This window comes from Leptonotus elevatus, chromosome 1 (assembly GCF_054856555.1).
Source record: "Leptonotus elevatus isolate MCC_2025b chromosome 1, RoL_Lele_1.0, whole genome shotgun sequence".
In the NCBI taxonomy this organism is placed as follows: Eukaryota; Metazoa; Chordata; class Actinopteri; order Syngnathiformes; family Syngnathidae; genus Leptonotus; species Leptonotus elevatus.
The window spans coordinates 10,069,355-10,096,586 of NC_141239.1; the positions used below are offsets into that span (position 1 = coordinate 10,069,355).

Genomic DNA, 27,232 nt, shown 5'->3' on the forward strand with positions numbered 1-27,232 from the left:
AAATCCAGGCCAAACAGGGAACAAATATGTGGCTGGCTACTGTGCGGCCTGATTGATGATGTAGTAAAAACACGTCCCGCCCTGATCACGCACTCATCCAACTCACCCTCCGAATTGTTACACACCCTTGCTTTAGAACTCATGCGAGGTCTGAACAAACAATGAAGTGAGGTAAAAAGAATGCTGGGTGGGGCTGCGTCCCATCCTTTTGGAGAGGAGAGGAGGCATGCGGCAAGTGGAATGCATGATTACAGATGCACTTTGCTTCACCTAGCCATCTAAACAACGTCATACTCCCACGGCGAAAACAGAAATATTCTACTCGCCTAAAGGAGAAGAGAAAGTGCAGCAGACAAACGCGACGCGGTTATACAATACTGCCGCTGTTCGCTCATGGAACATTTAGCAGCGTTTTGGGTTGCTGTGTAACATTCAAACACTCAAAGGTCTGCATCAACTTTCTTTTTATGCAACAGCAAACCCAGTTTTTAACAACTGCTTGTTAATGAATGTTTGCACGGACTTATAATGTGTGTATATAAAGAAGCTAAAAGAGCCCATTAGGGACACTATATGGACGAAATGTTTTGTTTCTTTGTGTTTATGGGTCAATACATTGTTTAGTTGCAATAACATTGGTGAAAACATAAATAATCAATACAAAAGTGAGTATACGCCTCAGATTTTTGTAAATATTTTATTGCACCTTTTCATTGGACAACACTTAAAGGGATACTCATTGAGCCATTTTAAGCAGCAAAAAAATAAATAAATAATGTTGTCTTCATTATTTGTCATGTACAATTAATACCTTTAAAAATATATATTTTTTTCCCACTTGCTGTCTAATGAAGATGACATAGGTAACGTCACGGCTCACCTGTTTTCTGGGTTTGGGATTGGTCGTCACCTATTTCCTCAGCACAGGTGAGGAAATTAGTTTTTAAAGGTATTAATTGTTCATAAAAAATAATGAAGTTGTCTAATTATGGACAAAATATGTTTTTCTTACTGTTGAAAATAGCTCAATGAGTCAAGAATCCGTTTAAGAGATGGCACTTTCTAAGAGTGTAAATTTACTGTCCCCTCAAAATAACTCAACACAGAGAAACTAATGCATAAGTCAGTACACACTCGCCATGATTAACCCCATTTAAAACTTAAACTAAGCTCCAATTTCCAGTCAGGAAGACGAGTTAAGTCAGCACCACAAGCTGCCGCAAACAACTTCAAAATAAAAGGCACTGCACTGATGTCCGTGTATTACTGTATTTGGAAAGAGTTTATTTTAAAATCGGCCTGTTGCTTTCTATCCTGCCCAACATTGCTACGACTGGCTTGACCATCTTCCTTAACATGCATACCAAATAAATGGGATTTTTCTTTTTCCACTTTTTTTTTTTGATTGGGGTGCTCCAAGTACTCTATACTATATAAAGCCTATAGGCCTATAGAGTCTATAGGGCTCTTTTCATCAGCCCTAAAAAAAAAAAAAAAAGTATAAATATTAGGGGTGTCAAAACTAGTGCATTCATTTTGAGTTAATTTAAAGTTCCTTTAACGCCACGCATTTTTTTTCAACATGTGGTTAATGACCGCCCCTTACTTGGAAAGCCTGTACTGGCGGAATCCCAGTTGCAACGCAGCGGAGATGTCCATATCAAAATTTAGCAGAAACTAATTTAATAATACATATATTTATGGAGACTGGGGTCAAATTGTTTTTTACTGTTTTAAAAATGTGCAGAATTTCACAAGTTACTTCATGTTAAAGATTACTCTCTTAATATGAACAAAAAAATGCACTGAGCTGTCACCACCGTATGCAATTATGCCATCTAGTGGCAGAAAAATTACCTCAACACAAAGTTTACAGTACAGTAAAAAAAAATAATTTTTAACTAAATTTTACAAATTGTTATTAAATTACTGTATCGATGATTAAAAAATGCAGCCATATTTCTATTAGTTTAACTTTTTATTTTTTTATGAAAACTTAACTATGAAAAAATATACTTTATTGTACATTTAAAACAGATACAAAATGTGTGGTTAATCTGAGTTAACTATTGAAGTCATGCGATAAATTACGATAAAACAATTTTATAATTTGACACCCCTAATAAATATACCTGGGATTGAAAATCTGTATTCTTAAAAAACATAAAAACTCGTCCTTGGCATTGTTCAATGTGGCAGGCATGTGCTGATTCCCTTTTAAGAGGAGTTAAATATGATTGATTCGATCTGCTAAATTCCAGTTATAACAGAGATTGAGTGAGTCAGGCCCTCGCCAACATCCATGACCTTAAATAATCCCACAGAAACCCTCCCCAATCTGGGGAGTGGAACCTATTAAATCTGCAAAAGGAGGACTAAATTTCCTACCACTATCAGTTTAGTTCCAAGTCCATGAGGGACGGAGAGATTGTGGTCCTCTCTATGTATCATAATGTTTACATATCACAATAATTAGGATCATGTTCACTGTGGACTGGAATGTTTGATGGTGTGTCGTTTGGTAGGGATGGTTTGGATCACAGTATGTGAGGCTCTACTGTTCTCTGGCCCGCGTTCCAGTGACTTCTGTCCAAACATACGCGGAGATGAAAGCGCTTTCTCCTCTCGGGCGCACTGTGAATGAAGCTTTGTGTTGCTGGCCAGCAGCAGCCACTCAAAGGCTCACACCCAGTGGTTGGTCTTTGTTGAACATGCCCTACCTCAAATACAGCAGAAAAGTATTGTAGAATTTTTTTTATATTTACATTGATTAATGTGCCAACTATGTGCACATTCACATTTTAATCTCTTTATAAGCACTAAAGAAGACTAATGGAAAATATTTTAAAAAAATGATGGTTAGTCACTGACAGGATAGTGGCGCTAACACATAATGGGAAACGCCACAAATAGGCTAACGACTTGTGTTTATGTAGCAGCGTTATAACACTTTGAGCAATAGATGTTGCAACACACGTATATTCTTTATGCTCAGTATAAAAAGTCACTCACAATCATTGTTAAACGATTGTTTACGTCTGCATGTTTTATACTGTCCCCGGTGGCCCAGTCACGCACAACAGAAGGCACATCCATCCATTAACTCATTCACTCACAGCCATTTTCACTGAAGCAATCCCCTTCGCTCCCGGCTGCTTTACTGGATTTTGATTAATTTTGCAAGGCCCACAGAATATTGTGTTCTATTGCTATAAAAACACGGAACCTAACAAAAGAAAGATTAGTCTCTTGTTTCATCAGGGGAAAAAAAAGTATATTTCTATGTGCTTCCATTTGCAGCAATTAGCATTATAATATAGCTAAGTTTTATCATTATTCACAAATCTGCTTAGAACTGTGGGGGAAAGAGCTTTTTGCAACATGGCCCTAATTGATCTCTTATACTCTGCTGTCATCTGCTGGCCGTTTTTGTATTACCTACCATTGCTTCAAGCATTCTCTTACGCTCTAGCATAATAAAGAAAAATACAACATAATAAATGTATAAATACGTTTTTGGGACACTTAAAACATTTAAAATATAATGTATTTATACGCTTTGGGAGCAAATGAGTTTTAATTATGATCCATAAACTGTTTCATTCTTTATATAATTTGTATTTATATCAATATTTTCTCAATAAAGAAAAACAATATAGATCTTAGCGGGAGGCTGGAACGGATTAAAGGCATTTCCATTCATCTCAATGGGGAAAGATGATTTGAGTTCAGTTAGTCAACTGTGGTCATGAAATGAATGAAACCATCTTAAGGCACCTCTGAAAATCCAAACTGCTGACACCAATAAGCCTGGAAAGTCCTGAAAATAAATATGCACTAAAATAACCTTTGAGAATATAATTCAAAATCAACAGGACGCTTGTTTTGACGTAGAAAAACAAAACCTTCTCTATGGAAGGTGGCGGTGGGCAAAGGCCGAATCCCAGTGCTTTACTAGAGCTACACTTAGCAACTGTTTCTAAAAAAGAGTGAAAAAGTGACCCATGCCAGCTGGGTTTCTTGTTGCCATTGCATCTCTATTTCAGACCAGGCACAACATGCACACTCATACCCTTGTGATTACGCGCATAGCACACACTGATGCTCACTGCGCTGCTCAGTGGTCAGGGAACTGATATGTGATCAGCGGGGCTTATGAAGACCTGGAAGGGTGGGAGTTGTTAATCTATGATAATAGTTACTGTTTGCCCCTGCTGATGCATTACCACCCTGCCCAAACAATGGCACAAAGGATTATGGGTAAGAGTTCAGCTATAAAAACTAAGATACACACAATGCGAACATTCTTCATATTGATGGATGAAATGTGTGGGTCAGTATTGTCAAATAGAAAATGACACCCAGTACTCCTGGCTATGAAGTTCTTCGACACCAACTTAATCATCAATCCCAAATGGTTTCCTTTAGGTAGAGAGCAAAATAAATCGTCCAAAATGAATTGATAAGATTAAGAAGAATGCAGGGCAGCAAAGGGTCAAGTGTGGAGGTGCAGCATTTTAAGATACATTTTTTTTAACCTACTAAGCTTCCTTCAGCGATAAATTTTTAATTCTGATGGGCACTGGAAACAGAATATATGAAATCTGTGACCAGATATTAAAAGCCTTTACATATGGTGTTGAATTAATACAACAAGCAGCAGTATACATTATATACTGTAAAACATTACGAAATCATCAGAATTTGATTTGTTGTTTTTTTACAGAACCTGTAAAATGAAATCAAAGACTGACAACTATGTGCAAATAAGGCCTGAAAACTCTTTTACACCATTTAAATTTTTCTTATTTTTAAATGATACATTTGCGCACTGGCACAAGTTGCCCTTTCCCCTTTATTTAAAGGGACACTTAACTCATTGAGCCATTTTCAGCAGTAAAAAGTTATGATTTTGTCCAGAATGAATTCGATAACTGCATTATTTTTCTTGTACAAATATTAACTTTAAAAAAAAAAATTCCAACCAACCAATCACGGCTCACCTGTTTCCTGGACTTGGTCAGCAAACTGAGCCATGATTAGTCATTACCTACTTCCTCAACACAGGTGATGTCATCTTCAGTCCACAGCAAGTGGAATTTTTTTTATTTTAAGGTATTAATTGTACATGAAAAATAATGAACTTATCAAATTAATTCTGGACAAAATAATAACTTTTTGTATTGGCCAAGAGAAAAACATCGGTCTATCGCTAGTTTTTTTTTGTGTGTTTAACTTTTTCAGATATAACAAAGCAAAACAACAAACATACATTTGGTTTTACAAATAAAATACAGTAATTACAGGTCTTTTTTTTTTTTTAAACAGAAATGGTTCAAGAGTCACTTTTTTTATTTTTAAACAATCCATTTCTCCCAAACAGAAGAAATGTTTACATTTTTTGGTTTAAAAGGGAAGCTAACTCACTACATACTTTCAATTGTGTTCATAATACTTCGGTCTATGTTGGAGGTTCAGATTGCAGCCATCTTCCAGTTACTGCCATTTTTGTGGTTGCCAATATTATCTTTAATAGATATTTGTCCCGGTTTGTAAGGTCAGCTGCGATGTTGCCCAAGTATTGACCATTTGCACCGACAGTCACGTGATCACGTGACTGTCCTATGACGGACGGCGGAAGGAAATGATTGTTGAATGGAAGTGGACGTGACCCGGAGCGACTTAGTGACTTAGCGACTGCTGTTTTACAAATTAAACGTTTTTGCCCATAGAGCCATGGAATCTAATACTTCAACCGAAGTTCGCCTGTCAGTCGAAGTTGCACATTTAGTCAGCACTCATAGAACGCGTTCCCATGAGGGCTGTGACGTCACGTGCAAAAGGTTAACATTGTTTGAAAAGGGAAGTCAATTATTTTGAAAACTTGGACTATCGATAGTTTTAAAACATTATTAAGAATAATCTTTGTGGCCTTTCAAAATTTAGGGACAACCAGCTATACAATAACATTTGTAAAGTGGGATTGGAGGCCTGAGACTAATTCACTACCGTACTAAAAAGATGTGTAAATAGTCCGTATAGTGTGTGTCACAGGGGCCAGTCTTGTTATTTGTCTACACACAAACAGCCGAACAGCGTGAGTTATTCACACCCGACGGTGTTGTTTTGAAGAAATGCCTCAGGTCAGATGTCGCGTACACAGAAGCCCTGCGACCAAAGTTAGACCGCCGTGGATTTTTTTCCCCTTCCTCTAGCGCTGCCATTTGTTTGTGAGTGTGAATTTATCACATGCCGGATGCCGTTTCAAGTTGTTAGAAAAAGCTGAGGTGTGCTCATTTCTCTGCAGTTTATTTTAAATCAGACATTTCTCTTATGCGTGATTTCATTTAACATGATACAAACGGTTAGTAATGCGAGAGAAAAGTTAAAAACAACCCTGAGAGGAAAGGAAACCACACACACATACTAAGGTAGGAAATGTGCACTGTAGACTTTAATGCAGACTTTGAAGACAGCACTGGTGGCAACTTTGTGTTCCACATCTCAGCACTTCAAGAGGTAAAAAAAAAAAACCTGAGCGGTATGCCACTTCTCTTTCTTCATATCTTTGATCCATGCTCTCCTTTTCTATCTCATCTGCAGTTTCCATCTGAGCTCCGAGGCGCCAGAATTGTAAAACGGAACATACACAGGGCTCCTCCAACAGTGAATTTACAGAATCAATCCGGCGCATATTACACTAATCTAATCTCAAAAACGCTAATCCTATCTACGGCTCTAATCCCACTGTCAACTGGCCTAATCCTGTTTCTGTGTGTGATTATCCCCTTCGGACTTGGCACCAGCTAAAGCAGGATGTTTTCACCCCCTTCCTCTTTCTATTAAGGATGAGAACGCCGACAGTAGAGGAGGAGTAATTTAATTTGTTTCTGACGCTGTTTTAAATTATGAGCAGACTTTAACCTGAAGTTAAAACAAGAGAATACATTCAGTGCTTCTTCAGGCACTTTCTCATTTAAGCATACTAATTGGATTGCTAATAGAGATGATATACAGCAATGTATGGTGTCAAAACTGCCAGAATGAGTAAGAGACCAATTTGATGGTGCATTGCAGCATGGCTGAGTTTGGAGCAGAAGCGGTCTCAATCAAAATTAAGCACAAACAGCACACGTACTAGACACACAGGAATTCAAAGAAATTCCCTTCATAGATCACCTGGAAAACTAATGCGTGGTTGGATGACCTTTAAAAGAGCAAGTAACTGAGAAAGCCAGTCTAAAATACAAGTGTGCTTGTGCGAAAAACTGTCAAGCGTGTAAATAAAGACCGCACCCAGGAATCTAGATGGATCCTGTCGTATTCAAAACAGTAAAAAAAAAAAAAGCGTTTAGCCCCAAGGTTGGATATCATAAAAAAAAAAGTTGCATCTCTCTGCTCCTCCCAACCACAAACGAGAGGCTAATGAGCGGTATGGCTAAAATTGCTTGTGGCAAAAACGAACATAAGTATGTTTTTCCATACTGGAATCGACATCTATTTTCAGTATTGCTTGTCATTAGGGTTGATGGGTGAGCTCAAGCCTACCATAGCTGAGTTTGCGTAAGAGACATTCTAGAACAAACAAACATTCCCATTCGCACCTATGGATAATTCCAAGTCTTTGATTAACCTAACGTGTGGATGCTTTTGGGAAAGTGGGAGAGGTGAAAATATACGTAAGGACGGGGAGAACGTTATATTCGAACCAAGAACCTCTCGACTGTGAGGCAAACATGCTAACAGTAACACCGTGCTGTCCATAATTAAATATGTATTTAGAAAAATGCATGCTTGTGACGCGCTTAATATACAGTTTAAGCAAAACATATTAAAATAAGTGTCTACTCATGACTCAAGAGAACAATGAGGCACACAAGCTGAGCACTACATGCAAATACCAAATGTAAAATAAACAACTGCTGCCTACAAATTCCAATACACGTTTGCCCTGTTATTTATGAGGGTAAGGGACCCAGCCCAGCCGCGAATAGCAGACAGTAGTGATGCCCATTGAAAAAAGTCATAATGGTAGCGTGCACTTATATAAGCGCTTTTACCAAAACGGTACACAATGCGCTTTATAAAGCCTGATATTCACCCATTCACAAACACATTCATATACAAATGGGTGGCTGGCAAGGAGAATTCCGAACCGGCAACACTTCAGTCACTGGATGATCTGCCCCATAATTGCCCACGGATGCCACATGATCGTAAAGCACTGCTTCTATCAGAAAAAGCTCCTCAACACGTTTTAAGATAATAATAATAATAATAATAATGAAAACAATCCATCCATCCATCATCTACCGCTTATCCGGGGTCGGGTCGGGGGGCAGCAGCTTTAGCAGGGAAGCCCAGACTTCCCTCTCCCCAGCCACTTCAGCCAGCTCCTCCGACGGGATCCCAAGGCGTTCCCAGGCCAGCCGAGAGACGTAGTCTCTCCAGCGTGTCCTGGGTCGTCCCGGGGCCTCCCGCCGGTAGGAAATGCCCGGAACACCTCCCCAGGGATGGTGTCCAGGAGGCATCCGAACCAGATGCCCGAGCCACCTCAACCGGTTCCTCTCAACGCGGAGGAGTAGCGGCTCGACCCTGAGTCCCTCCCGGATGACCGAGTTTCTCACCCTATCTCTAAGGGAGAGCCCGGATACCTTGCGGAGGAAACTCATTTCGGCCGCTTGTATTAACGTAGATCGACCGAAATGAAAACAATAATAATAATAATAATAATAATGATAATAATACATTTAATTTATAGGTGGTGGCACCTTTCTGGAAACTCAAGGCCACCTTATAACAACAGATTAAAAACATCCAAATACAATGTTAAGAACAGCATAAAATAAAATATGAAAAGACGGTGAAGTTCCAACATACATTATAACATACAGTACATGCCAAAAGTTTGGACACACCTTCTCATGCAATGTATTTCTTTATTTTCATGACTATTTACATTGTAGATTCTCACTGACGGCATCAAAACTATGAATGTGGAGTTATGTACCTAAAAAAATAAAAAGGTGAAATAATTGAAAACATGTTTTATGTTCTTGTTTCTTCAAAATAGTCACTCTTTGTCTGATGATTTTTTTGCACTCTTGGCATTTGATGAGCATCAAGAGTCGTCACCTGAAATGGTTTTCCAACAGTATTGAATGAGTTCCCAGAGGTGAGAATGCCAAGAGTGTGCAAAGCAGTAATCAGAGCAAAGGGTGGCTATTTTGAATGAGTCATTAAAATAAAGCAAACACATTGAATAAGATGTGTTCGTGTGAGTCCAAATTTTGGCTTGTACTGTATAAATTATAACATACATTCTTATCACCATGATGCCACAAAATGTCGCCAAAGCAACACTTTTGTCATTTTGACCTGAGCACAAAATGAGCCAGGATTTCAGAGGATAACAAAGGTTGAGGTAAAAATGAGCGGAAAAAACAGCAAATGGTTGAATCCAAAACAAAAACTAAGAATAGACTGAATAATTAATTAATTTCATAAGTGATCTTTAAAGAGAGTTTGCAGTTATGTAAAAAACGTTTTGTCATATTTGTGAAAACAGTCAGGAATATATTAGCAAAATTATTATTATTTCAAATCAGCACTCAGGCCCAATTGGATTTTTAAGAAACGAACATGCCCGAGCAAGAACAACCAATCAGAGCAAGATAGCATTACCGGCAAGATGCCAATCCTTTGCCGTATTCCTCTTAGCAACATTTTTCGGATCAAATACAATTCTATAAAACAGTTCAGAAAAGGAAATAAAACAACTGTTACAGGTTTAAATGTAGTAAAATGCCCAACCCTAACCAGGACTCCGATTACAGTACGTTCAAATTCAAAAGGCAGACTATTTACGCAGCAAACTAGTTTGGCTAACATCCACATTAGCCTATGGCATGATCCCTTGTGTCTACATTACTTCAAGACAAAGTTATTTCGCAACATAAGCGTGTGAATATGAGCATCAAACTTAAAATCAAATTTCACGAGTGACATTTTAACAACTTATCAAAACAATACAAAAAATACATCACTTAGTATCAATTGGATGCCAAGTCTGAACAAAGGAGAAAGCAGAAAAATAAAAACTTTGACAGGCCCGGACACTGCCATTCCATGAAGGAATGTGCTTATAAAAACATAACAGTCGCACGGTTAGAGCAGCTGGGTTAAATAATAATAAAATAAGTCAGTTATCAACTACGATTCGCTTGTCGGCGATAAGCGCTAGCGGCGACCATGTGCGTTGTCGGTGCTTCTGGCATCCGTCTTTCGTGTTCGGCAACAAGAGAAGAATAAGGGGCTGGGTAAAACTGACTGATGGTTCTAAACACTCACATGAGGGAGGGGGCGGCTTGCACAAGTGTTGAGTAAATGCAACTAATGCCCCGGGGGCGCTACGCTCACCTGTCGAGTGTTAGAATAATGGCTGACTTGGGTTGTCTGTAGGTGGGATTGCAGGTGTGAAGAAATAAATAAAGAGATGCCATTAGGAAAAGTCAGACCGCTGAGATTATGTGTTCATTATTCATTCATGTTTTACTAAATTTAATTATCCATATTCCCAAATTGGAGTGCTTTAATTCCCTGGACTACAGATACAGAAAGTACTCTAGACCTGTGTGTGATAAGAGTGGGGTGGCTGTGCCAAAGTTTACACCAAAATTCCCGAGAGATGGCCAATTTTAGCCAAGACAGATTTTTAAAAAATTTCAGAAAGTCTTTGCCCCGATCACTTTCGTAACACTGTTCAGAAAATAGTTTCTCACAGTATGCATCCTTGTGTTCCAAATGTTGCACCTGCGCCTTTAAAATTCAGGCAAATATGTTTGGAAACTTTGGGTTGCTAATGCACTTTGTGGCTCCCCAGATCCCTCAGTGGTGATGGAAGAGATTTGCTGCATGCTTATGTTTGTAAGAGGCAGCCAACAATAATGTTTTGCACGGGCCTAAGCATTGAAATAGCCTTCAGAAAATGATGATGAAATAATGAATGATTCTTTCACTGTATGGAAGGGTACACAGTAGATCCTCAACTGAGAAATCAATGAAAACTTGAAGAAAAAAAACAATTGAAGAATAACAAATCCATCCATCCATATTTTGTGATCTATTTATACAGTATTTTTTTGTCTTAGTATTTGACAATACACTACTTAGAAAAGATTTGTAATGGCTAGCTAGGGTTGTGCCCTTTGACGTTTTGCTAGCTAAAGTGTATCAACGCCTTTGTTCACTCAGTGTTGGCCTCTCCCGGTGTCCTAGCAAATTAAAGTTGAAATGAAAGTACCACTGATTGTCACACCCACCTATGCGGGGAGACAAAATACGAAAAATATCCAAGTTAGCTTAGCGTTAGCTAGCAGCTTGTACGACGCAAGTGGATTTAAAATGGGTTGCCGTTGGCAAGTGTATGGCGAGGAATAATAGAGGTTAACGTAAGTTCTTTTAAACTAAAAAGGGAAATCTTTCCAGGTTTACACGGCTGCATCAGTGTTCACTCCGAGATGTTTTCCAAAAAGTGATTATGAGGCTTGGTAAAGCACGTTGGATAACACATGGTGTAGCTAAAGCGCTATGTACTGTGTATGCACTCCATTTATCATTATGATCAAATTGGATTTTTCATTTTGGGACTTTGATGTGTTTTTCGGCAAAAGCACAATTAGTAACACATTCGAGTTGTTTCGGGACTCGCTCATTTAACAGTAAACAAATAGCAAAGGTGGCTTTTGGGCGCTGCAATTTGGATGAAAATGTATTTTCTTTTAATTAAATATTGCTCAAAAACTTTTATTGAACATAGTAAAAGTAAAACTTGTAAAAGTAAATACAGTAAGTTACTGTAATTTATATACAGTAAATACTAATGCAGTAATGTACTGGGATTTTACGAGAATTAGCAGGCAACTTTTTTTGCCAGTTATTTCTGGTAAATTCTACAGTCAATTTGTTTTTCTATCCATCCATCCATCCATCATGTCTGCCTCACAGTTCCTGTGCTTTGGATTAGATTTATGGGTGCTCAGGCTTCTTCCACAATCATACACATTAAACAGACATACACGTAAAACAGAATATCATACAAATGTGTAAAAATACACACCATATCGATCCCCCCCCCCCTTTTAATTTGATATGAAGTAATCCAAAAGTAATTAAAAGTAATCATTTTACATTACTTTAATATATTGGTCCTTGTTAACTACATTTTACAACAGGCAACTAGTAACTTCATCGAAATACTTTATTAAAGTAACCCTCCCAACCCTGCCAATAGTTTTTGTTTTACGAAAACAACCAACAAACACTGGAAACAAATTTCCTTTTGTCTTGCTAATAAATGCAGCGTAACGCATGAGCAGATGTTGGAGACAAATACACTGACAGCATTCAATGATGTGATCCCCGCTGACATCTCCATCACCTCCATAGGAATCCTCAGGAAAATGTGGATTTACGATTTATTTAACAGGATAATCTTAAGTGTCAACTGTTAAGGCATCAATACTTGTTCCGCATTTGAACACACACACCCTAAGGTGTTAATGGTACTTGTGTATGTAGGGGCACATACACGTGGGAGGTGGCGGGATGACAGAGAAGTGCTCATTGTATTAGCAGTGTTATAAAGGGAGCCAGTGTGATGGCGGGACAGAGTCAGCTGACACCGAGAAGAAAAAGGGACAGTGATCAGTAATCTGATGAGGATGTACACGCCGCAGAACGGTCAGCGAAAGAATGCTTCGGTGCATGTTAAAATGAGTGTTTGTGTGTGTAAGGTATTAATCCCCCGCTAACCATGAAAGTAACAAAGCCATAAGAATAGAATCAAAACCAACAGTGAGACTAAACAAACCTGTACTGTAAGTGAGCTCTTAATAAACCCCGAGACGACAACACCCCCGCGGCTTTGTCTCATAAAAAGCTCACTTTGAGAGAAAAAAAGCTTACACCTTATGGATGACTGAATTCTGGGCAAATTCTTTAAAGAAGGATTTCACCATGGATGCGCCCACAGGTATCCAATTAAAAATCCAATTAAGGGGTGGAAAATGTATGTGTGGACTGCAGCAGACAGATGTCCGCGTGGACCCCGGAGACGGTCCGGATTACAACATCACTGCAGGATTGGCTACAAATCAGCATGGCGTTGCTAAAAACAAACCGACACATTTGTCTTAGTCAGGTTCGAGCATTTTAATACTGCAAACAGGTGCCTTATATCCTTTGCATATCCATGTTTTCTTTTGGCTAAGCGCAAGGCAGCAAGTAAACAACGAGGAAAGTTATGAAAGGATTACACTTGTGAAGTCCACATGCTGTCATGCGGATAAACATTGAATTACCATATTTTGATAACTATCAAAAAGAAAGATTGGTCTGTTTAGTGTCAAATCACTGTGCAGTTCGACAAATAAGATTCCCACAGGTTTGTTCACACAAATGGATATTAGGAGTTGGCCCTATATTAATTACTGGTACACATATTTTTAATACGTCATATAATAAATTTCATAAGCCATATCACTAATTTAATGACCCATTTAACTAGTGGCGCTTCGATCCATCAAAAGTGATCAACCGATTTCCGTAGAAAACCGATCACAAAAAAACGATCACATATTTTCAAATAACTCTTTGGATGGATTTTAATGATGTTGTTTTCGTGTTTCTGCACGGACATTCATTGCTGACGAACGGCAAAGCGGAGCTAATGGAAACAAACACGGAAATGTGACGCGCCTAATGGCCTCTTGCTGGAGGTAACAACAACACAACTTTAAATAACTTTAAAAATGCGTGATTATTGTGGAAAATAACAAAAATAAAGTGCTACGGAAGAGGCACGGGCGCCGTAATGTCGAAATGACGTAGGTCGCGTACAACGTAACTCGAGGATTCCCTGTACTGTACTTAATGAAAAATTTAAACTTAATTTAATTAAACTTAATTTAAACAATGTAAATAATTAAACAGTTTGTGAATCATGATTTAATGCTGCACTCCAATTCATTGTTCTGCTCCTTCTGGTGTGCCTGCTGTGGCCACCTGGAGGCAGTATAGTACTGTAATGCTACTACTAATAATAATAATACTTCTTCTACTGTTAGTGACTCAAGGTAGATGCTGTAATATTGGGTGTGCCCCCCCCCACCCCCATTCCTTTTAAGCATTTTTACATTAATTCACTGTACAATCTTGTAGTATATCTTGTATTTTAGAAAGCTACTTTACTTTGCGCTTAAATGTCTTTCAAATCTATTGTCTGTAAACGTGTTTAAGAGTTGTCAATGGACATTCTTTTAGAAAGATCAGGAAACTACTTTATCTGTTTTTTAAATAAATTATTTTACGTATTGTGCTTTTGGTTGATCAAAGCACATTTTGTGTATGAAACGTGCTATATAAATACACCTGCTTTGCCTTGCCAAGTAATTTTTCATTCCTTTCTCATTCCAAAGACATACATGCGGGGCTAATTGGCAACTCTTAAATGTCTATCGGTGTTTATGATGTTTCTCTTTACAGTATGCGCCCTGCAGCTAGCTAACAAGTCTGGGGGGGTGCTCCACCTGTCAGGCCAAGTCAGACGGCAGAGGTTCCAGCACACCTGGGACCCTAATGAGGACACGCTTGATTGTAGAGCCTGACCGATATGCATTTTTTTAGGCCGATACCGATTTTTGGCAGAAAAAAATACAGATTACCGATTAATCTGCTGAATCCGTTTATTTAAAAATATATATAAAGCATAAAATTACCCCCTCGCCCAATTCCTTTTCAATGGGTGTCACAATCGCAAACTTTCGCTATTAAGATTCTCTGCTTTGTCCATTGTATGACCTTATCAAAAAATGTCATCAAGCATACAAGGTTATTTTATTGTATAGATTTATGTCAATAATAAAACCATTCTTACTTGTTTTATATATATATTTTTAAATTTTGTGTTATTTTAACAATTTTTGGGAATTACTGTGCTCAACTGGGATTGTATTTTGTGCCATGTCATGTGGAAATGTGTGTTAAGACCAAAAAAAAAATCCTTGGCTGTTTACACCATTGAATTTTGAGAGAAGAAATCATTGGAATATCAACTTTAAAGATAAATTGAAAGGACAATGACAAAATAAAATAAGAAAGTGAAATAAGAATAGAATAAACTAAAATAATAGCAACTGAAAAAAACCAGTAAGAACAAATACTGACTGTTCCTAAGCGTTTTGGCCTCTTGGGGGCAGTGTGATGCTGTGCATCCATGGCGTACTCACTTTAAGTGAGTACAGAAGAAAGTAGCGATTGAATTATATTAAACTAACTCGTTTTTCACACATTGGGAAGAATTTGTGCCTTTGTGTAGTGTTATCTCACCTGTGGGTATGTGGTCCCATATGTGTGGATATTCGTTATTTGCAGGAAAAACACTCCCGAAGTCGATGCTAATTTACTTTACATTTGCATGGGATCCTCCCTTCACTTTTGCCATTAGTGCTAGGCTAGAGACGTTTTAAAAACTAGGCATGTTTTGTATTTAAACATACAGTAGATGTAATTCTTAACATCTTGTGGTTAGTGTTACAGTTAACTCCAACTAAGGTGTCATTAAGCATCTTAAAGGACACTTAGGGACAACAGAATAACCAGAATAACATACGCGACACACTTGCTAGTTGCTAATGCTACGCAAGGAAAATGGTGCATTCAGGGTACTTTCACAGCATCGGAAACTTCGGTTTTAAGGGAAAAAAATAATAATATGGCCAATTTTTTGGCCGATGTTTGAAGGCCAATAATCGTCCGATTAACTTATTTGCTCCACAAAACGTGTACAAATGTTCTATTTTAAATGTTTTAAGTGTCCCAAAGACGCATTTATACGTTTTTTTAGATTATATTTTTTTCAATGCTAGAGCATACAGAAGGCTTTGATGCAGCCTCTCAACGGCAGATAACGGTTGAAGAAATTGTAGTTATTACACAAACGGCAGCAGGGCAAAAGAGATCAACCAGAGCCATGTTAAAAAAAAGCTTATTTACTCACAATTCTAAATAGATTTGTGAATAATGATGAAAGTTAGCTATATTCTAATGCTAATTGCTGCAAAACGAAAATAGATGGGTCGGGCCCTACTTGATAGCAAATGGATGGATGGCTGCATTATGTTATTTATAGTCCCATTGCTGATTTTTCAGTTGAATATCAAATATCAGGAGTATATTACAGCTTTAACTACAATGATCTCTCCATATTGTGGATTTGAACTCGTTAGTTTGTGAGTCTGGAACGTAACCGCCACGATAAACTGAGGATCACTGTAATCTAAATTAATACTAAAGTACGACTAAGGTGGACAATTCTCGATTATAGCAACTGCTCTGTCGGCTTCTAAAAAGGTAACTGCTGCTTGAATGGGGCCATGTGCATCGTGTCATTTAATTTCGAGTACGCCATGAGACAGAAGTGTCAAATAGACATTAGCCCCCTGAACTCAAAACACAGAACACAGCCGCACACGGAGCGTGGCGTGTTGATTTTATTCCCAAGCAGGACAACCGCTGTACGTGTTTGTGTTTTACCTGACTGTGCTACCCAACCGGCTCCACATAAACACGCTGTCATAGCATGAGAAAAAGAGGAGCTGGAGAGAGAGAAAGATAGAGGGAAAGGGATAAATAGAAGATAAGGTACGAGGCCTTCGGCTCTGTGGGAATGTAATCTTGGCTCGGGAGTAGGAACCTGCTCCAACAGCACCACTAACACAGACATAGCGCGCACGTGCATGTGCACACGGTCGGCCTGTTTTTCCTCACAAGTCAGACATGATGACGGTGGGTGTGTCGGACGAGCGAGCGAGCGAGCGAGCAGACAGGCTACGAGGTTAATGGCATGACGGTATGTATTCAAACTTCTCTTGTTCCAGACCGTTACCGCGGCCGCTCGTTTCACGACAGAGTGGGCCTTGTTTGGTTAGTCGAGGCCCTGCTGCTGGCGGGTTCGCACCAGGTCAGGGTTGATGTCATTTACCTAAAACCACACGGATCGGCTTGTGTGTGTGTGTGTGTGTGTGTGTAATGTGACCCATGGGTGTGGCTTGAAGTAAAAACCAGAGTGAGCGGGAAATCAAGATGGAGGGAAAGTGAAAATAACTACCAGTGGAAAGAAAATGGATGATGAGAGAATGCTTGCTTCAAATGACTTATTTCATACATGCTGTATTCTTTCTACATGAAAATGAGAAAAATGATTAGGCAATCCGTTTCGGTCATGACAATAACAAAAAACCGACATAATTACTTAAATGATGTGGTTGCAGGTAATTACAACACTTCACCCATCAGGTTTAGCATACCTCTCATTACTGTGTTTGCTTTTTATGAGAACGAATACACTCCAGGACAGAAAACAGACCCATAATGGTAAATTGTGTATTAATATTTTCACGAAATAAACAACCCTGATGTGTCAAATATTGTCATTTTTGTGTGATGTTTTCCACAAGCACTTGTAAAAAATAAGCTACAAGGGGTGGTCTAAACTTTCAACAAAAAGTATTTTATCTTCATATATAAATCATGATAAACTTGAACTATTACCACACAAACAATTATTTCTGTTTTTATTGAACACAACATATAAACATTGCACTGCAATGTTGTGTTATGTGAACTTTTGGATTTCATAACTGGTTGACACTCCTTTGGCAGCAATAACCTCAACCAAACTTTTCCTGTAGATCAAACCGGCACAACAGACGCAGAACAGGAACAGGACAATTCCTCTTTACAAAACGGTATCAGTTCAGTAATTCAGAATTTTGATTGATGCTAGTAGGTGTAATTTTGTAAAAAAAATAAAAAAATATATATAAATAAAAATATACATATAAAAATATATAGATTTTTCAAATTGTTTTTTGTTTCACCCCTAATATATATATATATATATGAAACAAAAAACAATTTGAACCAGAAATCCGGTTTTGAGTTTAATAATGCGAGTGTGCCGGCACACGGACTAATGAATCTAAAAATAATAATAATAAAAAAAAAATAGCTTGAACCGGCCGATGGCCCGGTCAAGACGTTATAAATCGGTTTTATGATGCTGATACAGCTGCTCAAAACTGCTTTATTAAACAACCAAAACAGTCCAGTTGCGAACGATTCAATGCCATGAGAATGAAACGTCCTGGATGAATGAGAATATTATTCACAAGCGAGCTGTTGAAACTGCATTTCCTTGACTCTAAGCCACGCGAAACTACGCCCGGGAGACCGTGTTTGTTTGTGCGTGGGTGGGGAGCAAAAAGTCCCGCGAGACTTGTCGCAGTTATGTGACGTCAGATAGCGCTGAGTTTGGGAGAGAGGGAAGTTGAATGAAGACGCGGACAAGATTCACAACATGCTCCGCAGTATGGAGGATATGTTTATTTTATATGAACAATGGAATACTGGATAAAAGTGTCGCTGTGTCAACATGACTGTCAATGAGTGCGGCAGATGTTCGTACAAGCTTGATTAGATGGCGTGGAGCCGGTGTTCAAACGGACGGACAGAGAGAGGACTTCTTCCAACTGAAACACTCGACCAGAGGAAAGGTAATAATGACCTTAATAACCCGGTTTATTGTTAAAGACTTAAGCCATATTGCGTTGTGGAGAATGAGGGCTTTTTCAGGACATGATCAAAACATTAGCGCCCCCGATATGATGTGCAACTCGATTCCTGTCGTGACAATCACGCCGTAGTATTGGGTATTGAACGAGTCACACTCAGGCAAAAAACATAAGCATGTGTTGAGTGGAACACAGCAATAAAGTGCCAGCCCTCGTTACTGATAATGGAATATGACAGGTGACATCATCGTGATGATCAAGTTCGGCTATTTTTTTCACAGGAATAACCTTGATAAGCATTAAGTATACATCAACTTATTCATGTGTGGGCAATATACAGGAACTGTCACAAGAGTAAACACTATTAGAAATATAAGTAATAGAAAGTAAGTGAGATATAACTGTTTTAAGTTCATTAGTTTACATTTAGTAAGATGGCACTTTGAAAAAGATATTTAATTAGTAGTTACAATTTGTGATTGTAGTATTTTATTAGGCAGATGCATGTTAAAGCAGCATTTTAAAAGATTGATAGTTACTAATTCGGTCTGTAAAATGTCAGAACATTACATATGCAAAATTGTTGCTCACTGTTTCCCCAAAATAATAGCAGATGTTTGCAAATGTGCAAATTACAAGATTTTGAATATTTTAATCAAACAAGCTATTCAAACAACAAAATAATTGTAAATTAATTTGACATTTGACTAATTGTTGAGTAGTCAAATAATCGTCACCGAATCGAATCGTAATCCGACTGAATCGAACCGAACCATCGTTCCATTTTAAAATCGAACCGTCCTTGTATTGGATCGCACCCCACGTATCGAGTTGTGTATCGAATCGTCTTGATTGGAGAGATTTACACCCCTAATATATATATATATATATATATATATATATATATATATATATATATATATATATATATATATATATATATATATATATATATATATATATATATATATATGCACACACACATATATATGGTTGGTAATTAAAGGATTCAATATTAATTGCTAAGTTGTCACACTGAGACAAAATTAGCCTAGAATCCAAGATATGCGTCAATCATTCGCTCACGAGCATAGCTGCTCCTACGGATGCATACGGCTGCAATCACCGGCGTCGACGCGACCGTTCCAATTGAGTCATCACCCCTCTTCTTTTGAATGATTGTACATTTTTAAAACAACAACGATAAACCAGTAACGTTTAATGTTTGGCAATACTCCCATCATGATTAAGTCATGGTAGCAATGTAGCTGCCTTGGTGTACTGCCATTCATGCAGAAATGCAAAGGTATGGAGGGAGGAGTGAAGTCAAGCTAAATTCAAATCTTGCTGGCAGTTTTAAGACTGCATATTCTATTTTATATATTCCCCTTCAAAATGTCTAGATACATTTATTTACTTGTTTTAATGTAAATGATGCTATACTTATCAAGTGGGATGAGGTTTTGGTCGCGTTTTTTTCTTTCCTGTTTTTTGTTTTTTCCCAAAGAACTCCACTTTGAATTCATCTGTCTACACAATTTTTACTGGTAGTGCTGTGGAACATTCAGAGTATTTTGTGAACTTTTTATTGGACAACAGAAGCTTCCTCCATGGTGTCCTTCAATGAAAATCCCACTGTTGTTTAATGTGTTACTTATAATAGATTTGTCAACAAAGTTGTTAGCGTGTACCAGAGATTTCTGTAAGTCATTAGCCAACACGCTAGGAACAGCAAAAGAAAGTTAATACATTGATAACATATTGGCAGGAAGCGCCAAAATCTATTTGTGGCGGCTTACCACGAATCTGTGAAACACTGAGGCTGTAATGACTTATTTCGCAGATCCGATCAATGACGACAAATTAAGACGTTACAGCCAATCATGACATTTTAATAAAATGCAAAATATCGCCTGATCCCATACCACCGATTAAATGAATGCAAAGTCTACTAGTGACATTGAGTGGAAAGTCTACTATTACATTTTCTTTTGCAAATGCAGCAAAAATATGAACCTGTTATTTCATTTCGAAATCAGTCCATCAATATATAAACATTCACCCTCTGTCTGATGTGTTTGGTTTATTCCACCGTCATGCCCACTGCGGGAGCCTCACTTTTCAATCGCAAGTGTTACAAGTGTGACTATTTGCAAGTTTCGCACTTAACCTTTTGCTCAGGAGTTAATCATTAAAAAGTTACAAGCCAACCTTAGAATCAGGGGGTCCAGCCAGCCATTATCCTTCTCTAAATATTTACACCTCTTCCACGTCGCTGAGCTGCCTGCGCCGCACCAAACAGATACACAGACAGCAGGGAGAGGAGTTTGCGAGCTAATTTGCACACACAGCAAGGCCTAGTTGAACATATTCATTATCTTATTTGAGGGAGATAACTACTTAATGTCATGAAAATCTCGTTAAAAAACAAAACAAAAAAACAATTTGTCTTACATCTAGTGTGTTATCAACTAGGGCCTGACCGATTAATCAGCCGCTGATTATAATCGGCCGATTATTGCCCTTCAAACATCAGCTAATTGGGCCAAATGACCGATTGCTTTCCCTTTATAATGTGAAAGTACCCTGAATGTGCCATTTTGCTTGCGTAGCATTAGCGACGAGCAAGTGTGCAGCGTATGTGATTCTGTCGTCCCTAAGCGTTCTTTAAGCTGTTTAATGACACCCCAGTTGGTGTTCCCTGTAAAACTAAACACACGGCAATCCACTGTATATTTAAATAAATACAAAACATGCTTTGTTTTTTAAAACATCGCTAGCCTTGAGCTAATGCTTAAGAGAATGGAGGATTCCATTTAAATGCAAAAAGGGATGTTAGCATAGACTTTGGGAGTGTTTTCTATAAATAACGAATATTCACACACAAATGCTGTCGGAACACATACCAACCGGCAAGTTAACACTACGACAAGGCACAAATTCTTCCCAATCTGTGAAAAAAAGAGTTATTTTAAAATGATTTAATCGCATTATATATATATATAGATATATATATCTATATATATATTTATTTATTTGTTATAATCGGCAGATTCATCTGTAATCAGTATTTTTTTTTCAGTCAAAAAACGGTATTGGCATCGGTCTCCAAAAATGCATATCGGTCCGGCCCAAGTACAAACTCTGTTCCCAAATTCCTCATTGGGCAAGCAAATGTGTTTGCGGCATGAAAAAAAAGAGGCCAGCGAGAGAGGGACACAGACTGCTGGTGAAATGACTGGGTTTGGGCGTGACCTATTCAGCTATGCACTGATGATCATGTGAGACCTGTTCTAATTATATTCTCTGCAGAAGAAGGTCGATCCTCACTCACATGCAGTAAGAGTGAGCACATGCATATCCAAGAGGCTGTAAGACAGTGAAGAAGGGGGCGGGGTCAGGCCATGGCACAATGGGGGTGACGAGCGACATGGGGAAATGTTACCATGAGTGATGATGGTTTTAGATGATCTAACGAGGAAGAAACCGACTGACCACTACTGGACCAAACTGATCAACAAGAGAACAAATCATCGTTTTGACTATTGGGAAGACGAACTTTTGCATCAATCAACAACTAGATATGTGACGAATTACCACTTTGATTATCCTATTGCATTCTGGGAACTCTACGATTGTCTCTATGATTGTCCGAAAGGAAAAATGAACAAATAAAAACAAAACAAACAAACCTGCGACAAACACATCGAGAGACTTGATACATAAATTATGTCATCCTGTTTCCACTGTGATTTTTTTTCAAGATTTGCTGTGTTTTATTACAAGTGGAAAAAATGGGTCACACGTTGGGGAGAGAAAAAAAAAAAAGACAGCCATCTACATTAATACACAAGACCCTAGTGGAAAATCAGTCCAAGTATCAGTCTGAGTACCAAAATAGGCCCCTTAGTTCACTCGAACAACTCCTGTATGTTTGCCAGTTACGCTTTTCCGGTCGGTAGCTGATTCTGTCAGCGAGATGACAATTTAAACACGTGTTCTCGTATTGAGAGGTTTCAGCCTGCTGCGCTGCTGCGTCAGTGAAAGTCGACACTGTATTGAACGGCATTCAGACAGATGAGGGTCATCTGCACTTGCTTTTGTGGCACTTCCATTTCCAAAGTGGTCAAATGATAATCTATTTAGTCGTACCAAGAGAAAGGATTTTGTATTGCCAATTGTTTTAGACTATGAATTGTTTTTCATTCAATTTTAAGGTTTGTTTTTTGTTGCGCGTACAGATGAGCTTGTCATTACTATGCTCAAAATGCTCACTGCTTGGTCTTACTTACCCGAAATAGGCTTTGGAATACCTCTCCATGGTGTACTGTATATCTTTTTATCATATTCTCCAGGCAGTGAACTGAACAGAGTTCCCTCACTATTTTGCTGTTCGGTTATCACGGCTACTTTCTATTTCAAGGTTTTCATTATTTTGTGGGTTTTCTTGGTATTTAAATTACTTCGAAGTCAGAACAGTCAAAAAAAATGGCAACATTTTTGGGGAGGGGAATTTTGTTTTACAAAAACCAAGACCATTAACATTAGAGCTTGTCGCCCTCAAAATCCCCATTTCCTCATCGTGGGTGCATTTGGAAATACGATCCGAGCGCACTGCTTCACCCAGACCGGGAACTCAGAACGTTGTTCAAATTTGCTGTTCGGTTATTCAGAGTGTCCAAAAAAATGGAGTACCGGAGCCCGGCGTGTACATGAGAATAATGAGATGTTCGCTTAATTTCTACACCAAAGTTTTTCTTTTCAGTTTAAAATGGCTTACCTTAACCAGAACCTGGCATCCTTGTGGGTTAATGCATCTTTTGCCGCAGTAAATCCTACCGTTTTTCTTCATCTTCCATTTAATAATTGTACGAGGATTTACAGCACTGATATTTATTATTCATTTTGTATTTTCGAAGTTAAATTTATGAACGTAGTCTAAGTGTTAAGAAGGGTGGAACATTGTGTTTTCAGGATCCAAAACACCAATACTCTCGATATTTTGTCCAGATTCGATGAATTTTGATTGGCTGGCAGCCATTCCAAGGTGTAATCTGCCTTTCATCTGGTCAGTTGGGATAGGGCAAAGCTCACCCGCTAACATAAGAAGTTTTATGCATGTCATCTAGTCCTGTAGTTTAATTGTTTCCTCAGGTCAGCAGACCAGATGCGACTGGAGGTACCGAGGTACAAGCGGATACTCAGAGCGGAGCGAGCTTTTTCCGTTGTCGGTATTGTTTTAGTGTTTTCTTGTATTTACTGTCTTGATGTTATTAATTTGTTGTTTTAACTGTTTTTGTTTTTATATGCCTGGTTTTTACTTTATTTAGAGCACTTTATATGCAGCTTTGGTTGCCTCATTTGCTCCCAAAAACGTATTTATACGTTTTATGTTTTTTTTATGCTAGAGCATACAGAAGGCTTTGCTGCAGCCTCTGAACTGAAGAGAAAGCTTGAGGCAATTGTAATTGTAAAAAAGGCAAGCAAGTGGCAGCAGAGTATAAGAGATCAACCAGGGCCATGTTGCAAAAAGCTCTTTCCCCCACTGTTTTCAACAGGTTTGTGAATAATGATGAAACTTAGATATATTCTAAAGCTAATTGTTGCAAAACTGAAACAGATAGAAATATACTTTTTTTTCCTGATGAAAGAAGAGACTAATCTTTCTTTTGGTAGGTTACTTTTTTCTTTTTTATAGCTATAGAACACAATATTCTGTGGGCCTTGCAAAATCATTCAAAATCCAGTAAACCAGCTGGGAGCGAAGGGGGTTGCTTCAGTGAAAATGGCTGGGAGTGAATGAGTTAAAGTGATATATAAATAAAGCCCAGGCCCACCTGACTTCTTCTCGCTCGTTTATAATTTAGACACACGCATGATGTAATTTGGGAAGAGTTCAGCGCATGTCCACCAAAGTCCCTCTGACCACATCTGGCTGTACACATGGTCTTCTTTCTGAGTGGACTGAAAAACTGTCCTCATCCTAACCCTGCCCTGTTCGCATACTTCCAATGACCATGAGTCACCACCATCTGCAGGGAAGGATGCGAGCTCAGAAAACGTACAAGTGGGTCAAAAGTTAAAGGTGAGGCCCGCCCATGTTTGGAGATTCGGGCCCTTATAAAATGTGTGCTTGTGAAAAAACACAGGAGGTGGGAGATAAAGGGAAAGTTGATTTCTTGCTGTCGCCTAAAAAGTACATTCAAAATACAGTAGTATACGTTTGTATTCATAGAAGACAAACAAACCCCCCTCTAACCGCCTCAAGGCGCAGGAAGTGGTTTGTGTGCAACATGACGGCGCTATCGCCTCACTTCTCTCTTGTTGTTCAGACGTGGAGCTAAGTGCATCCCAGTTGGTATGCGAGCAGAAGTTTGTGTTGATGCTCCACGTTCACGCAAGAGTGTTTATAGTGTAATCACACACCATCCAGTCGAGCGCCACAAAACGTCTGCTTCCTGAACCCAGCCTGATTTGCCTCTTCTCCCCACCTCTCTGGGCTCTTAATCACATGTTCCCATCACCTGACCAGAAATGGGCGTGACAAGGGAGAGCACATGCTGGGACCAGATGGTGCGCTCTGCACTGGCCGTAAAAGACTGCTATTTGTAGCTTGTGATTTGATGTCTGCCACGCAGCATGTGCTCACTGTCTTATCAATGGCCTTCATCGTGTAACGTCTGGTTCTCTAAAACACCCACCACCAACTTCCCGTTGCCCCGCTTCTTTTCGATTTCTTACCTTGAGTGAGTCGAAGCAAGCGATGACCCGTCCGTTTTCCACCTGGCAGCTTTTGGCCGGATGAGCGAACTTGCACTCCTGGTCGGAGCGGGAGCACGTGCCCCTCTGGAACTCCCTGCATACCTCGAGCGTCAGCCACTTTGTGTCACGGATCTGTGCTATGTTCATCGCCATGGCAACGCGCTGGCACAAAAACAAGCTCCCAGCTGAGATCGGTTTGGTTGGTAAAAGTACCGCTTGGGTTTTAATCCACGATTTATGTTTGTGTGTTTACGCTGATATTGCCTGCGAGGTTGAGATGACAATTAAGAAAAAAATGAAGTTTCCTATCGACTGAGAAGCGTCCAGGGTGAAATGTTGCAGGACGAAGTAAGGCTGTGAATATTATTGCGCCATCTTCCCAATCAAGAATGTTGATTTTATCCAGGAGGCAGCCCGCCTGAATGTTCACTCTTATTGCTCACTGATTCTTCTTTTCTGGAACATTCACGAGCCAAAGTGGCATAGGAGCGAAAGCCCTCTGGTTAAGATGCAGTGAAACAGGCAACAAAGGTGATCGTCTGGGCTTAGAGGGTCCAAGGCGAAGGTAAGTAAAGGCAAGGTGTGTGATGCTCTGCGTGGGCCTTGTGGTGGATCGGGCTGCTGGGCTGTCAAGTGAGGCTTAGCGGAGGCTGCAGCCCACTTGGGAGGGGGTGGATGGCGATGACGGCGGATGGACGAACGGGTGTCGGAGCGCAGTCAGAGGAGGGCGCGGCCACCTTGCCTTGCGCTACGGCAGCAAGCGAGCGAGGCAGGAGGGGCGGGGAGGAGAGAGAGCTTCAGCGGTAGAAGCAGGTCAAAGCTGCGGCACACATCAGCAAAGGCACTTCCTCTGGGGAGAGAGAGAGAGAGAGAAAAAAATGAGAATTTGGGCTGATGATACAGGTCTGCAAAGCTTTTTTGTCATTCTTTGGGATCAAGTTGAGACCTTTGTTTTAAGTAGGGGTGTCAGGCAATTAAAATTTGTAATTGTAATTAATCGCATGACTTCAATGTTAACTGACAATTTATCGCAAATTTTAGATCTGTTCTAAATGTACAATAAAATGCACAATAACTTTTCAAACGCTTTAACATAAAAGTGGGGAAAAATTTTTATCGGAATATGCCTGCATCCTTTAGTCATTGATACAGTCATTTCATAATAAATCATAAAATATAATTGAAAGTTAAAAAGATGTAATGTACTGTAAAAAAAAAAAAAGGGGTGATATTGATTTGCTTTGGTCATTTTTCTGCCACTAGATGGCAGACTTGCATTTGTAAGATGTTGGTGACAGCTCAGATCATTTTTCTTTTCATATGAAGAGCTATCTAATCTTTAACATGGAGTAACTTGTGAAATTCTGCACATTTTTAAAATTGTAAAATACAACTTGACCCCAGTCTCCACAAATATGTATGCATTATTATTAGAGCTGTCAAATGATAAAATGCTTTTAGCCAGATTAATCACATCTTAGAATTGTAATCGCTTAACTAAAAAGGCTTTTTTATTACCATTTTTTGCCCACCAAATTTGAAGATCACCTATTATGTGTTAATTCTTTCGACATTTAATATTATGAGGATGTCTTCAACATTTTTGGATCCACTACACACGCTCATCCTTTTTTTCTAATCAGTTAATCACTTGCGTAATTTAAAATGGGGGGGGGGAAATACCCCAATATTTTGACACAAATATTCTGAATATCATACACAAACATTTATTAAATGTTTTACTTTAATGCATGTAGTTATGTTTATTGCTCAAACACAATCTGCTGTCAGCTAAAGGATCATCTGCGGTCAAAATTAATAGTATGATTCATTTGCGT

The 27,232-nt window shown here is 38.9% G+C and overlaps 1 protein-coding gene across 23 annotated transcripts in view; it reads right to left on the reverse strand.

Annotated features, from left to right (window-relative positions):
* The window catches only part of mbnl1 (muscleblind-like splicing regulator 1), an 82,605-nt gene that overhangs the window by 25,605 nt on the left and 29,768 nt on the right, over nt 1–27,232 (reverse strand). For all 23 annotated transcript variants that reach the window (XM_086073701.1, XM_086073693.1, XM_086073710.1 and 20 more), the window contains one exon: nt 25,374–26,244. In XM_086073701.1, coding sequence (XP_085929827.1) covers nt 25,374–25,547 — 174 coding nt within the window. In that variant the 5' untranslated portion in view covers nt 25,548–26,244. The remainder of the gene's footprint in view (nt 1–25,373; nt 26,245–27,232) is intronic.